The sequence below is a fragment of the Neovison vison genome, chromosome 5 (assembly GCF_020171115.1).
Source record: "Neovison vison isolate M4711 chromosome 5, ASM_NN_V1, whole genome shotgun sequence".
In the NCBI taxonomy this organism is placed as follows: domain Eukaryota; kingdom Metazoa; phylum Chordata; class Mammalia; order Carnivora; family Mustelidae; genus Neogale; species Neogale vison.
Genome location: NC_058095.1, coordinates 30393259 through 30404704, shown reverse-complemented (window position 1 = coordinate 30404704; position 11446 = coordinate 30393259). Strand labels below are relative to the sequence as shown.

Genomic DNA, 11446 nt, shown 5'->3' with positions numbered 1-11446 from the left:
CAGGGTCCTGGGATCGAGTCCCGCATCGGGCTCTCTGCTCAGCGGGGAGCCTGCTTCCCTCTCTCTCTGCCTACTTGTGATTTCTGTCAAATAAATAAAATCTTTAAAAAAAATTATAAATTTGAGTGTAGTTGACACAATGTGAACATCAGTTTCAGGTGTACAACACAGTCCATTCAACAACTCCATATGTTAGCTGCGCTCACCACAAGTGTAGCTCCCATCTGTCCTCATACAAGTCCACTACAGTATCACTGACTATATTTCCTATACTGTACCTTCTGCCCCATAATTTATTCATTCCATGACTGTAAGCCTGGGTCTCCCACTGACCTTCACCTGTTCTGCCCATTCCTCCTGTACACTATGTTTTCAAATGTCTTATGGGTGATATTTTTTGAGGGAGATGAAGGAATAACCTCTCTAGTGTCCCAAAAGATTGTCCTTGTGAGCAGGAATCCCAGTTTCTCACTTTCCTGCTACTTCATTGTTAAAATGATTGTCACGCCCTGAGCAGGTTTGTTATGGAGAGTTTAGGCAGTCTGGGGGAAGGCAGGGAAGGGTGACTTTGGATTTGTCCCCAAATCAGGCCCTGCCCATCTGCTGCTGCCCTCTGGCTGTAGAGGGTCAGGCTTTGAGCATTAAAAAAAACAGGGCGCCTGGGTGGCTCAGTGGGTTAAGCTGCTGCCTTCGGCTCAGGTCATGATCTCAGGGTCCTGGGATGGAGTCTGCTCAGCAGGGAGCCTGCTTCCTCCTCTCTCTCTCTCTGCCTGTCTCTATGCCTACTTGTGATCTCTCTCTGTCAAATAAATAAATAAAATCTTTAAAAAACAAAACAAACAAACAAAAAACCAAGAGCCCAGAATAAGCTACTGTGACAGCACAGAATGTTCAGGGTTATGGGGACTGTTGTATGGTGTGTGCACATTGTTTTCATCATCTGTCCTGGTTTCTAATCAAACAAACAAAAAACCAAGAGCCCAGAATAAGCTACTGTGACAGCACAGAATGTTCAGGGTTATGGGGACTGTTGTATGGTGTGTGCACATTGTTTTCATCATCTGTCCTGGTTTCTAATCCATTACCTTTATAAGAACTATCATAATTTAGGGTGGAGAATCCCCGGGCACATCCATTTGTGGGTGGGTTATGGTCCCATTCCAGCCAGAGTTCTACAAACACCTGTGATGGAGAGTGAATTGAGGTTGGAGCTCAAATGCATTCAAACTTTTGAGAACTGAGCTTTGTAGACTTAGCAGGTAGACTCGGGTGATTGAATGACCTAACAGGAATTCGAGGTTCGGTGGCCGAAGCACACCCAGCGTGGTGGGGTAGGGATCCCAGCCGGCACCGCAGACCCAGCTAGCCGTCAGCTGGGACCGGCACCGGCCGGAGCTACGAAAATCCGATCCCGGGACCCGTAGGTAGGAGGCTGAGGCTGTCGCGCGCGCCCCGCCTCTCCCGCGCCGCCCCGCCCCTGGCTTCCTCGTGACCTGGGTCCCGCCCCCCTCGGCCGCAGCACCCCCGGCTGATTGGCCCCTCCGCGGCGTATCCTCGGGCTGGCAGCCAGGCGGGCGCGTCACGTGGCCGAGCAGCGTCCAGGGCGCCGAGCCGCGGGCCGCCAGGCATGGACCGTCAGGCCGCCGGAGTCCGGGGGCCGGGAGCTGCTGAGCCGCCTCGGGGTCCGTCAGTGCCGAGCGCGCGGGAGTCGCCCCCCAGCCCGGGGGTGAGCGCGGCCGCCGGCAGCGGCGCGGGGCGGGAAGTTGCGGAGCTCGCTGGCCGGGCGAGGCGGGGCGAGGCGAGGCGGGGCGGGGCGGGGCGGGGGCCGCGGGGCCGGAGGAACGCCGTTTGGGCGCGCGCTGGTGTTGGAAACTGCCGGGCTGCGGCTGCCTAGGACGTGGGGGGGGGGGCGAGCGGGGGGCGGGCCGGCCATCGCGGGGGCGCCTCTGCGTACTCGCTGAATGGGAGGTGATGCCGATGGCCGAGAACTGGGGGCCGCTGCCGGGGGCCTGGGCCAGGGCCAGGTGGGAGCTGCGCGCTGTCCCCGCTGGACCTGGGACCACGGGTGGGGATGCACGGCTCATCCTGAGCACCACATGACGTCTGAGGCGCGCTCTCCTTTTCTGTTTACTGAAACCCAAGGCCCGGCTTGACGCAGGGGTTCCAGAAACTTGTTTTCATTTGCGCGCCAGACAGCTCCTGCTGTTTCAAAAGACCGTTATTACTGTTATCACCTGTCCCTGTTTACAGTCAGTCCTGCTGGATGGTGAGCTCCATGAGGAGCTCTCTGCTGAGTGCTTTTAACCCGGCGCCTAGTGTCCTGCCGTGCCACGATAGACGCGGCTGTTAATGGGAGAGAGGACAGGAATGCTTGTTTAAGCATCAGAGATGGTACTAAACCCGAGTAAGATAACAAAAATGCAGTGATAGACTTATACACAAATTACTTTGGAGTGCGCATAGGATGATAGTGATTCCATCAGGATGTAGCAGGAAGGATGCGGGCTTCCTCTCCAAGGGGACAGGTTGGTGGCGCCTGCAGAGGTGGGGAGATGAAGAAGGACAGAGCAAATGGGTGGGAGCTTGGGGGCACAGCCTCAGGGCAAGGGGAGAGGACTATGCTCAACAGGTTGAGGGGCGATGATGGGTTGGTGTGAATGCCATGGCCAATTTTATGTGCCCACGTGGAGGGCTGTTGAAGATTTTTGAGCAGAGTGGTGGTTGATACTGTTAAGGCTGGGCAGGGTGGGTGAGTGGGGAGGGCAGGGACCTACCGCAGTGGTGCACATGAGAGATGCCGCCAGCTGACCTGTAGCTGTGACCAAGGGTTGTCACTGACTACAGGAGGTACAACTTATTCATTAAGGGAGGACTAGGTCATGAGCTAATTGGGGCAGGTGCCAAGTGCACTTTAGAGGTAGGAGCAAAGAAGGTGGGTTTAAACTCTACTGGTATTCCATTCCTGCAGGGTGCCAGGTGTTGTCATAAGTGTTATCTCATCATAAGCCCCCTGCAAGGTCAGAACAGTTATCCCCAATTTCTGGAGAAGGAATCCCAGGCATGGTGATTGAGGTTATCTCTCGGAGGTCACACTCTGAATGAATGACAGAGCCAGGATTGAAACCAGATCTTTAATACGCAGGCTGTGAACATTTCCTGTTCTATTTACAAAGCGATCTTGGAGGTGATGGGATTTCAGGAACTTTTGAGTGATGGGAGCAGAGAAGCAGATGGTTGGCAGTAAGGGAAGAAGACTTTCCTTCAGCATCACTAAAGAGTTACAGCTCTCTTGCCCCCATGTATCAGGAGACAGAATTTGCTAGAAAATGAAGTCACTGGAAAGGTAAAAATGAACATGGTGCACGTAGCAACTGCAGGAAATGGCTACCAACGAACCGAGGGCTTAGGGAACGAAGGAATGAGGTTGGAATGATTACAATTTACAGGCTCAGAGGGGAGGCTTCGCAGAGCTGAAGTTCCAACTTCTGAGGGGGCGGCGCTGCCCACAGCCACGGCTGGGGTCTCCGAAGGCACAGGAGGGGGCCTGAGGGCCTGGGCTTCGGACGCCTGACAAGAGGGCCCAAAGAGGAGGTTGGCAAACTCTAAACTGGATGGAGCTGCCCCTGTAGGAGGGTGCCACGGGGCCCCGAGTGTCGCTGGGGGCCGAGTGTCACTGGGGTGGTGTCCACAGGACTAGGAGGGAGAAACGCCCTTCCCCCTCAGGCCTTGCCGCTGCTCATAGGGCAAAGCAGAAATGGGGGTTGCAGAGCCACAGCCCCATCCTCACAGAGGTGAGGGTGCGAGATGGTAGCTTAATCCCGGGGACACCCCACACAAATCCAAGTCCTGGGTAACCATCTCTCCTTCTTGCAGGCCAGCTTTGCCCTCGCCGACCATTCTGGGCAGGAGCAAGAGGCCGAGAAGGTGATGGATCGGCTAGGCAAGTAGCCGGTGGAGACGGTGAGGGTGGGGTGGGGTTGGATGTGGGGACAAGACCAAGGGAGTGAGGAAGAGAGGGACCATCGCTTCATCTTGTTGGCCTCCTCTTCCCACCCAGTTCTCTTTGCTGCTGAGTTGTGTTTTCTGCCCAGTGTTTCCACAGTGCCCCTCTGTGGTAGCCCCTCTGGAGCTTCCATTAAGGAGGTCATGACCTTGTGTTCAAACCCTTTCCTTCTCCTGAGAAAGGCAGCTTAGGGCAGCGTGGGCTTTGGAGCCAGGCAACATTATTTTCACTTTGAGCTCCAGCTCAGAGTCCTGGGCTTGAGTTTTGAGGCCTTAGATAAGTCACTTATCCTTTCTTCCTCTTTAAAATGGGGATAATAATGCTTAACGTCAGAGGCTGGTTCTGAGGTTGGGTGGGAGGATCTGGAGCTGTAATAGCCACCAGCTACTGGTACTCTTTAAATCTAAGCAAATTATAATTAAACACAATGAAAACCTCAGTTCCCTATTCACTTTAGCCACATTTCAAGTGCTCAGCAGTCCCACGTGGCTCTTGCTAGCTAGCCTGTTGGAGCACAGATGAGAGAAAATTACCATCATCACAGGAATTCCTTAGTGCTGGTCCGGAAAAGGCACTGTGCCGGCATGTAGGTATGGTCGTAACTGACACTTGCAGAATCAGGGCCAGGGACAATTCAAAGCGTTTCTTTTCCTATTAGCCCTTTTTTTCTTTTTTCTTTTCTTTTATTTAAGGTTTTATTTATTTATTTATTTGTCAGAGAGAGAGAGAGGAAGAAAGAGCACACGCGCGCGCTCAAGCACACACAAGCAGGCAGAGTGGCAGGCAGAGGTGGAGAGAGAAGCAGGCTCCCTGCTGAGCAAGGAGCTGGACTTGGGACTCGATCCCAAGACCCTGGGACCATGACCTGAGCCAAAGGCAGTGGTTTAACTGACTGAGCCACCCAGGCATCCCAGTTAGCCCTTTTTTTCAAACAAACAACTCTCACAATAGTCTTGTCTTCATATTTACAGATGGGAAAACTGAGGCACAGAGTAAAAAATTAAAAATGTGGTCAAACACATATAAGGTGTACATTTAGCAATTTTAAAGCATATAGTTCAGTGGCATTTAGTCCCAACACTGTGTAACCAGCATGGCTTAGTTCCTGAACATTTTCATCACCCCACGAGGAAACCCTGTACCGGATAAGTAGCTACACCCCCTTCCCCGAGCCCCTGGCGACCATCAGCTTTCTGTCTCCATGGATTTCCCAGTCCTGGACAGGTGCATGTGAGTTGCATGATATCCTGTGTAACCTTTTATGTCTGGCTTGTTTTGCTCAGCATAATATTTCCAAGATTCATTCATGGAGCATGAATCAGTACATTCCTTTTTATGGCTGAATCTTTCCATCATCTGGATGCACTACATCTTGCTTGGTTATTCATTTATTCATCCTGTGGATGGGCATTTATTTGGGTTGTTTCCACCTTCTGGTGGTCGCAAACAGTGCTGTCGAGAATATTTTTGTATCAGTCTTGTTTAAATACCTGTTTTCAATTCTTTGGGATATCTGTTTAAGAGGGGAATTGGCTGGGCTGTGTGCTAGTTCTGTGTTTTAAGTTCTTTTTTTTTTTTTCTTTTTAAAGATTTTATTTATTTGACAGCTAGAGATCGCAGGTAGGCAGAGAGGCAGAGAGGAAGGGAAGCAGGCTCCCTGCTGAGCAGAGAGCCTGATGCAGGGTTTGATCCCAGGACCCCAGGATCATGACCTGAGCTGAAGGCAGAGGCTTTGAGCCACTCAGGCGCCCCATGTGTTTTAAGTTCTGGAGGGCTTGTTGGAGTCCATTTCCACTTAGTCACACAATAATAATTGGCACAACTGGCATTCAGACCGGGGTAGTCTGGCTTCAAAACGCATGCCCTGAACTATTGTTTTTTTTGCTTATAGCTACCATTATTTTACAGTGTTAGTAGCATAGCTGTGTTTAGGCTAATTCTTTTCCCAGCTCTGACCTGCCATCACCATAGCTCAGTGTGCTGGGAGGTCCGTTATCTTCCCCCAGACTTTCTTCCATTATTTTGAGACCTTTTGAAATGATACCTTCCAGCCCTCCCCAGTATTGGGAGGAGGAGACGTGGCTGTCTCTTGTGACTGGATGGGTTCTGCCCTTCTGCCCGCTTTCCTCTTGCTGTCCCCTTGCCCTGTACTCCCTGAGGATGAACAGAAATAGAAGAGTACAAATTCAAGTTTGTATTGTGAAAGCTTGTCATTTGTCCACATGCCCTTTGCCTCAATTACCTGTAAACTACCAAAACACATAAACTATAATTAATTTGCTTGATTCCCTGTGTGAATTACAAGACTTTGCAATTGCCTCATTTAAGGCAAAATGTTTTATTGAAAAAACGATCAGCCCTTGTTTGAGAAAGATAAACAGAACTTTTTTTTTTTTTTAAAAGATTTTTATTTTATTTATTTGACAGAGAGAGATCACAAGCAGGCAGAGAGGCAGGCAGAGAGAGAGGAGGAAGCAGGCTCCCCGCTGAGCAGAGAGCCCGATGCGGGCCTCGATCCCAGGACCCTGAGATCATGACCTGAGCCGAAGGCAGCGGCTTAACCCACTGAGCCACCCAGGCGCCCCAGAACTTTTTTTTTAAGTGTTCAGGTGGCTAAGGAACTCTGTACCCTTGTTTCACTCTTGCCCTCTCAGTAAGTCTGCCAGACATTTGCCAAGCACCCAAGTAGCCTTGTATTGTTGCTAGTGGTTTTTTCAGACCTTCTTCCTTCTGTTGATTTCTTAGCCAGTGGAGCACAGAGCATCCCTAATGGTAGTCCTACCCATGGTGAGGGCACCCACTCGGAAGAGGAAGGGTTTGCTGTGGATGATGAGGATTCTGACGGGGACCTGAATACCTGGGAGCTGTCAGAAGGCGTGTCCGACCGTCCACCCAAGGAACAGGCTGCTGATCTTTTTAATGAGGACTGGGACTTGGAGTTGAAGGCAGATCAAGGGAATCCGTATGGTAGGTATGGCGTATCTAGGGTCCTAGACCAAGGTTCGGAGAGCCTCCTACTGTATTACCCCAAAGGCAGGCAGTTTGGAAGACGGACCCAGTCTCTGAGCTTAGCCTGATACCTGGTACAGGGCTGAAAGGTCTGTGACAGCTTCTCTTCATATTGGAAAAAAAAATGCAAATTTTGCAGTTGACTCTTAAAATATCTGTGTGAATCTAGCAGCTGCAGAGAGAAGTGCTGTCTTCTGCATTTGCAGCCTCTGCACTGCTAAGGGCTCTGCTCTGAGAAGCACCACCCAGGGGGGGTCCTCAGACAGACGGCAATCCAAGGAGGGCTCTGTGTGTGTGCTTTTGAACTGCAAATGTCTGTCTCCCCTCCCCTCCTGCCTTTAATTTTTTTTTTTTCTTTAAACTGCTTGCAGATGCTGATGACATCCAGGGTTGCATTTCTCAAGAGGTCAAACCTTGGGTGTGCTGTGCCCCGCAAGGGGACATGGTCTATGACCCCAGTTGGCACCATCCACCTCCGCTGATACCCCATTATTCCAAGATGGTCTTCGAAACGGGACAGTTTGATGATGCTGAAGATTGAGTCTGCAGCTGTTTGCTTGGTGGGTGGGCCTGCCCTCCAGATGAAGGTCTCTCTTCCTTTCATTGAGGTGAGAGGTCACATTTGAGGACACATTCCCAGTGATCCCTGACTCGGAAACACAGACTGGTGTTAACTAAGGCCCCGATGTCCTCCAGTTCTGTTGTTGTTGTTTTTCATGAGGTCCTCCTTGGGACATGTGAGTGTTTGTGTCTGTGTCAGGAGGAGTTGTGTTCTTTATAAATAAAGGTAGAAAAATTAGATACGCTTTTGTTTACTACCCCCCCTTTTTTTAATTGGATACTTACCAGCACAGCCTTATTTCTTCAGTTAAAGTCCCTAGCTTACATTGTAAGATTGGACGTACTTGGACCCTTAAAATTACTCTATGGAAGAAAATAATTTTTTGGCCAGAGAGTAGAATCCAAGTCATGTTGGTGACTTGGTAGCTGGTTTCTATTCCTGTTGATGAAGAGTTGACCATTTACTTAACAAGGGCTTTCAGCTAGAACACGAAATGGCAAATAAATTAAACCAGCAATTATATAGCTCTCAATTGATGAAAGGATTTTGAACCTTATTTTCCATTTAATAGTTTGCTCTTTACAATTACTACATGAAGTCACATTTTTAAAAAATGGCCTTATTTTATTTTTTCAAGATTTTATTTGTAAGTAATCTCTACACCCAACGTGGAACTTGAACTCACAACCCTGAAATCAAGAGTTGCACACTCCCCCTGACTGAGCCAGCCAGGCACCCCTAAATTGTGTCGTTTTAGAGATGAGGAAAACAAGACTCAAAATGTTTTGACTTCGGCAAGATCCCAGAGCCAGGAAGTGGCAGAGCCATGCCGTAACCCCACACATGAGTCTGAGGTGTGCTTTCCTCAGCTGCTCAACCCCTTGTGAGTACCAGCCTGGAGGTGGGTTCTGGGGCTGTGCCTTGGCAGGTCTGTGATGCACCAGCCTAAGTTGCCTTTGCCTCTCTGGCCGGCTCTGGGATTGCTTCTTACCTCCGTGCCTCCCTCTTGGAGTTGAATCAAGAACAAAGTGTGTGAACAAAGTGTGTGCCCTACGAAGTGTGTGAGCAGGGCAGAACCTTATGAGGGACAGTGGTGGCTTTCGCTGTGAGGGGCCTCCTGACCAAAACTGTCCCAGGGAGAAAAAAATGTTCCCTCTACCACCGTTGCTAAAGGGACAGTCATAGACCATATCACCACACAACTCTTTCTTTCCTCCTCCTCCTCCTCATCCCAGTGACTGTAGCTGATTAGACCAGTGTGAAAATGAGCATTTTGGTGTGAAAACATGAACTTGAGAAACTGAGCCAAAAATGTTGGGGGCTTGAGGAGGATAGATGGCAGAACGGCAAGGCTGTGCTGTTGATGGGATGTGTTGGCCCATGCATGAGCTGGAGCAGCAAGGCAGCTGAAACTAAAAGTGAATAGAGGTACAAGTCATGAGGTGGGGGAGTATATGGGTGTTGGAAGGAGGGAAGAAAATGGGGTAGGAAAAGCCCATGTGCGTGAGAGGCTGAGCAAAGGAGCTTCACCAGGTCCTGCTGCTGTGATCCAAGGAGCAGCTGAAAGTCTAGGATACTTTCATTTTGTAGTAGTTAATCTTTGCGGTTCCTCCTTTAGGTTGTTTCCAACAAAGTGGGTAAGAGGGCAGTAGGGTCTACTGGAGGAAGGATGTAGAAATTTGGGTATGTCAGGAGGGCAAGAGAAAGAGGGAGCTTAGTCAGTTCTTCTGATGCAAATAGTGTTCTGGTGACCCTCACCCCCACCCCTCATTGGGTGAGCCAAGCACAGAGAGATGTAGAAGGTAATTCTCCAGGCTGTGAACATTGGTTATCTTGGGGTGAGGTGGGAAGTAAGAGGGAAAAAGTAATGAAATGGAAAAATACTAATGAAAATACATATCATAAAGCTGCTCTGATAATACTGTAAAGATGAAAACGTTGCATATGCAAGTGACAAGGACTAACACGAACAAATGGAAACGATTATGTGATGGAATTGCAGGGAGTTCCTTCTTCTTTTTTTTTTTTTTTTGAAAGATTTTATTTATTAGAGTGTACGCAAGTAGCAGGAAGGGGCAGAGGGAGAGGGAGAGAATCTCAAGCAGACTCTATGCTGAGTGTGGAGCCAGATGTGGGGCTTGATCCCACGACTCTGAGATCAGGATCTGAGCCGAAACCAAGAGTCAAATGCCTAACCGACTGAGCCACCCAGGCGCCCCTTGAAAAACTTCTAAAAATAAGAACTTTCCAAAAGCCTTTGTGTTAGATTAGGTTAGGATTCAATTAGGATTCCTTTTTTTTTTTTAATTTTTAAAAAGTAACTTATAGGAATGGAACAGAGAAGTGTCCAGAAGCAGTGAGTTTTCCAGCCATGTTTTTTTTTTTTTTTTAAAGATTTATTTATTTATTTGACAGATCACAAGTAGGCAGAGAGACAGGAAAAGAGAGAGAGGGGGAAGCAGGCTCCCCACTGAGCAGAGAGCCCGATGTGGGGCTGGATTCCAAGACCCGAGATCATGACCTGAGCTGAAGGCAGAGGCTTTATTTAACCCATTGAGCCACCCAGGCACCTCCCAACCATGCTTTAATGTGAAAGCCTTCAATCAATGACCAAGTAATTTTTGTTCTCTTCAAACTATAGAGTATGTATGACAAATGAGTTTGTAGGATAAATTGTTGGATAGACAAAATTGTGGTTATTTAAAAAATAATGGAATAAAAGGAAATATTGCAATGATTTCTAACCAGTGTCCTATAATGAAGAATTCCAATTTTTAGGTACTCAAGAAAATGAAAAACAAAACAAAACACCAGCAAAACTTCTGTCTGTTCAAATCCCTGAATGCTGAGCTGAGAAGTGTCAATCTCATGGGGAAATGTGAACTTAGATGTTGCTTAGTTTGGGCTTGTACTATGTGTAGGAATTCTCTCTGCCCACTTCTAGTCGTGGGGAGCTCAGTACCTCAGAAGGGGCCCATCCACTGCTGGCTAGTGCTCTTTGTTAGAAAATTCTGCCTTGTATTAAGTTGGAATTTACCCATTTGGTCCTGGTCTGCTCTGTGGTTCTGTCCTTCAAATATAGAAGACTAGCAATCTTCTCTTCCTCCCCTCCGGCTCTTTGTTTCTAGCTAAATAATCAACAGGCAATTGCATATGTGTGTCTGGAATCAGAAAAGGGAGAGGAGGAGAGAGGGCAGGAGGGAGGGGAAGGAATGTGGTGGGGATCTTTGAGGTTTTGTAGGTGTTGCAGCGCTGACTGACGGAAGTTGAACTTGTTCTGTGAAGGCTAGTAGGAAGGAGAGGGCCAAGGACAGGACCTTGTGGCGTATTAGCAACGAAAGGTTAGATGGAAGGGTGGGATCCCAGAGCCAGGCTGGGGCAGGGAGGAGGAGGAAACCCAGGGGAGGATGGGTGCCTCACAAACCAAATCTAAGAAGAGAGTTGTAAGAAAGGGGGTTGGCAGGGCGCGTGGGTGGCTGAGCTGTTAAGCGTAGGCCTTTAGCTCAGGTCATGATTCCAGGGTCCTGGCATCGAGCCCTGTATCAGGCTCCCTGCTCAGCGGGGAGCCTGCTTCTCCCACTCCAGGTCCCCTATGCACTTGTGTTCTCTCTTGCTGTGTCTCTCTCTGTCATAAATAAAATATTAAAGAAAAAAAGGAAGGAGGACAGACAGTCCTCTTTTATAGAGAGACACCAAGTAAGGTGAAGGCTTATAAGGACTTTCTGGGATGCGGGAGTAAGAAAGTGTTTGTGTAATGTACTGACTTGGGGCAGGTGCGGGGTGGGGAGCATGGGCATTTCAGGCTTAAACATTTTGGGGGATTCATGCGGCTACTTGACCTGCTGCCTTTGGCACTCTGGTTTTTCTTGACT

At 49.0% G+C, this 11446-nt stretch overlaps 1 protein-coding gene across 1 annotated transcript; it reads left to right on the top strand.

The window, feature by feature from the left end:
• The first annotated feature begins 1590 nt into the window (after positions 1-1590).
• On the top strand, positions 1591-7811 carry COPRS (coordinator of PRMT5 and differentiation stimulator). The gene is made up of 4 exons (XM_044248359.1): positions 1591-1726; positions 3874-3940; positions 6749-6970; positions 7384-7811. The coding sequence occupies exons 1-4, from the start codon at positions 1628-1630 to the stop codon at positions 7551-7553; spliced, it is 558 nt and encodes a 185-aa protein (XP_044104294.1). The 5' UTR covers positions 1591-1627; the 3' UTR covers positions 7554-7811.
• The last annotated feature ends 3635 nt before the right edge of the window (positions 7812-11446 follow it).

Excerpts from the sequence above, each read along its gene's own strand:
- COPRS (XM_044248359.1), top strand. The coding sequence starts at position 1,628 with ATGGACCGTCAGGCCGCCGGAGTCCGGGGGCCGGGAGCTGCTGAGCCG. Across the intron at positions 1,727-3,873 it reads AGTCGCCCCCCAGCCCGGGG|GCCAGCTTTGCCCTCGCCGA; the intron begins GTGAGCGCGGCC and ends TCCTTCTTGCAG. Across the intron at positions 6,971-7,383 it reads AGATCAAGGGAATCCGTATG|ATGCTGATGACATCCAGGGT; the intron begins GTAGGTATGGCG and ends AACTGCTTGCAG.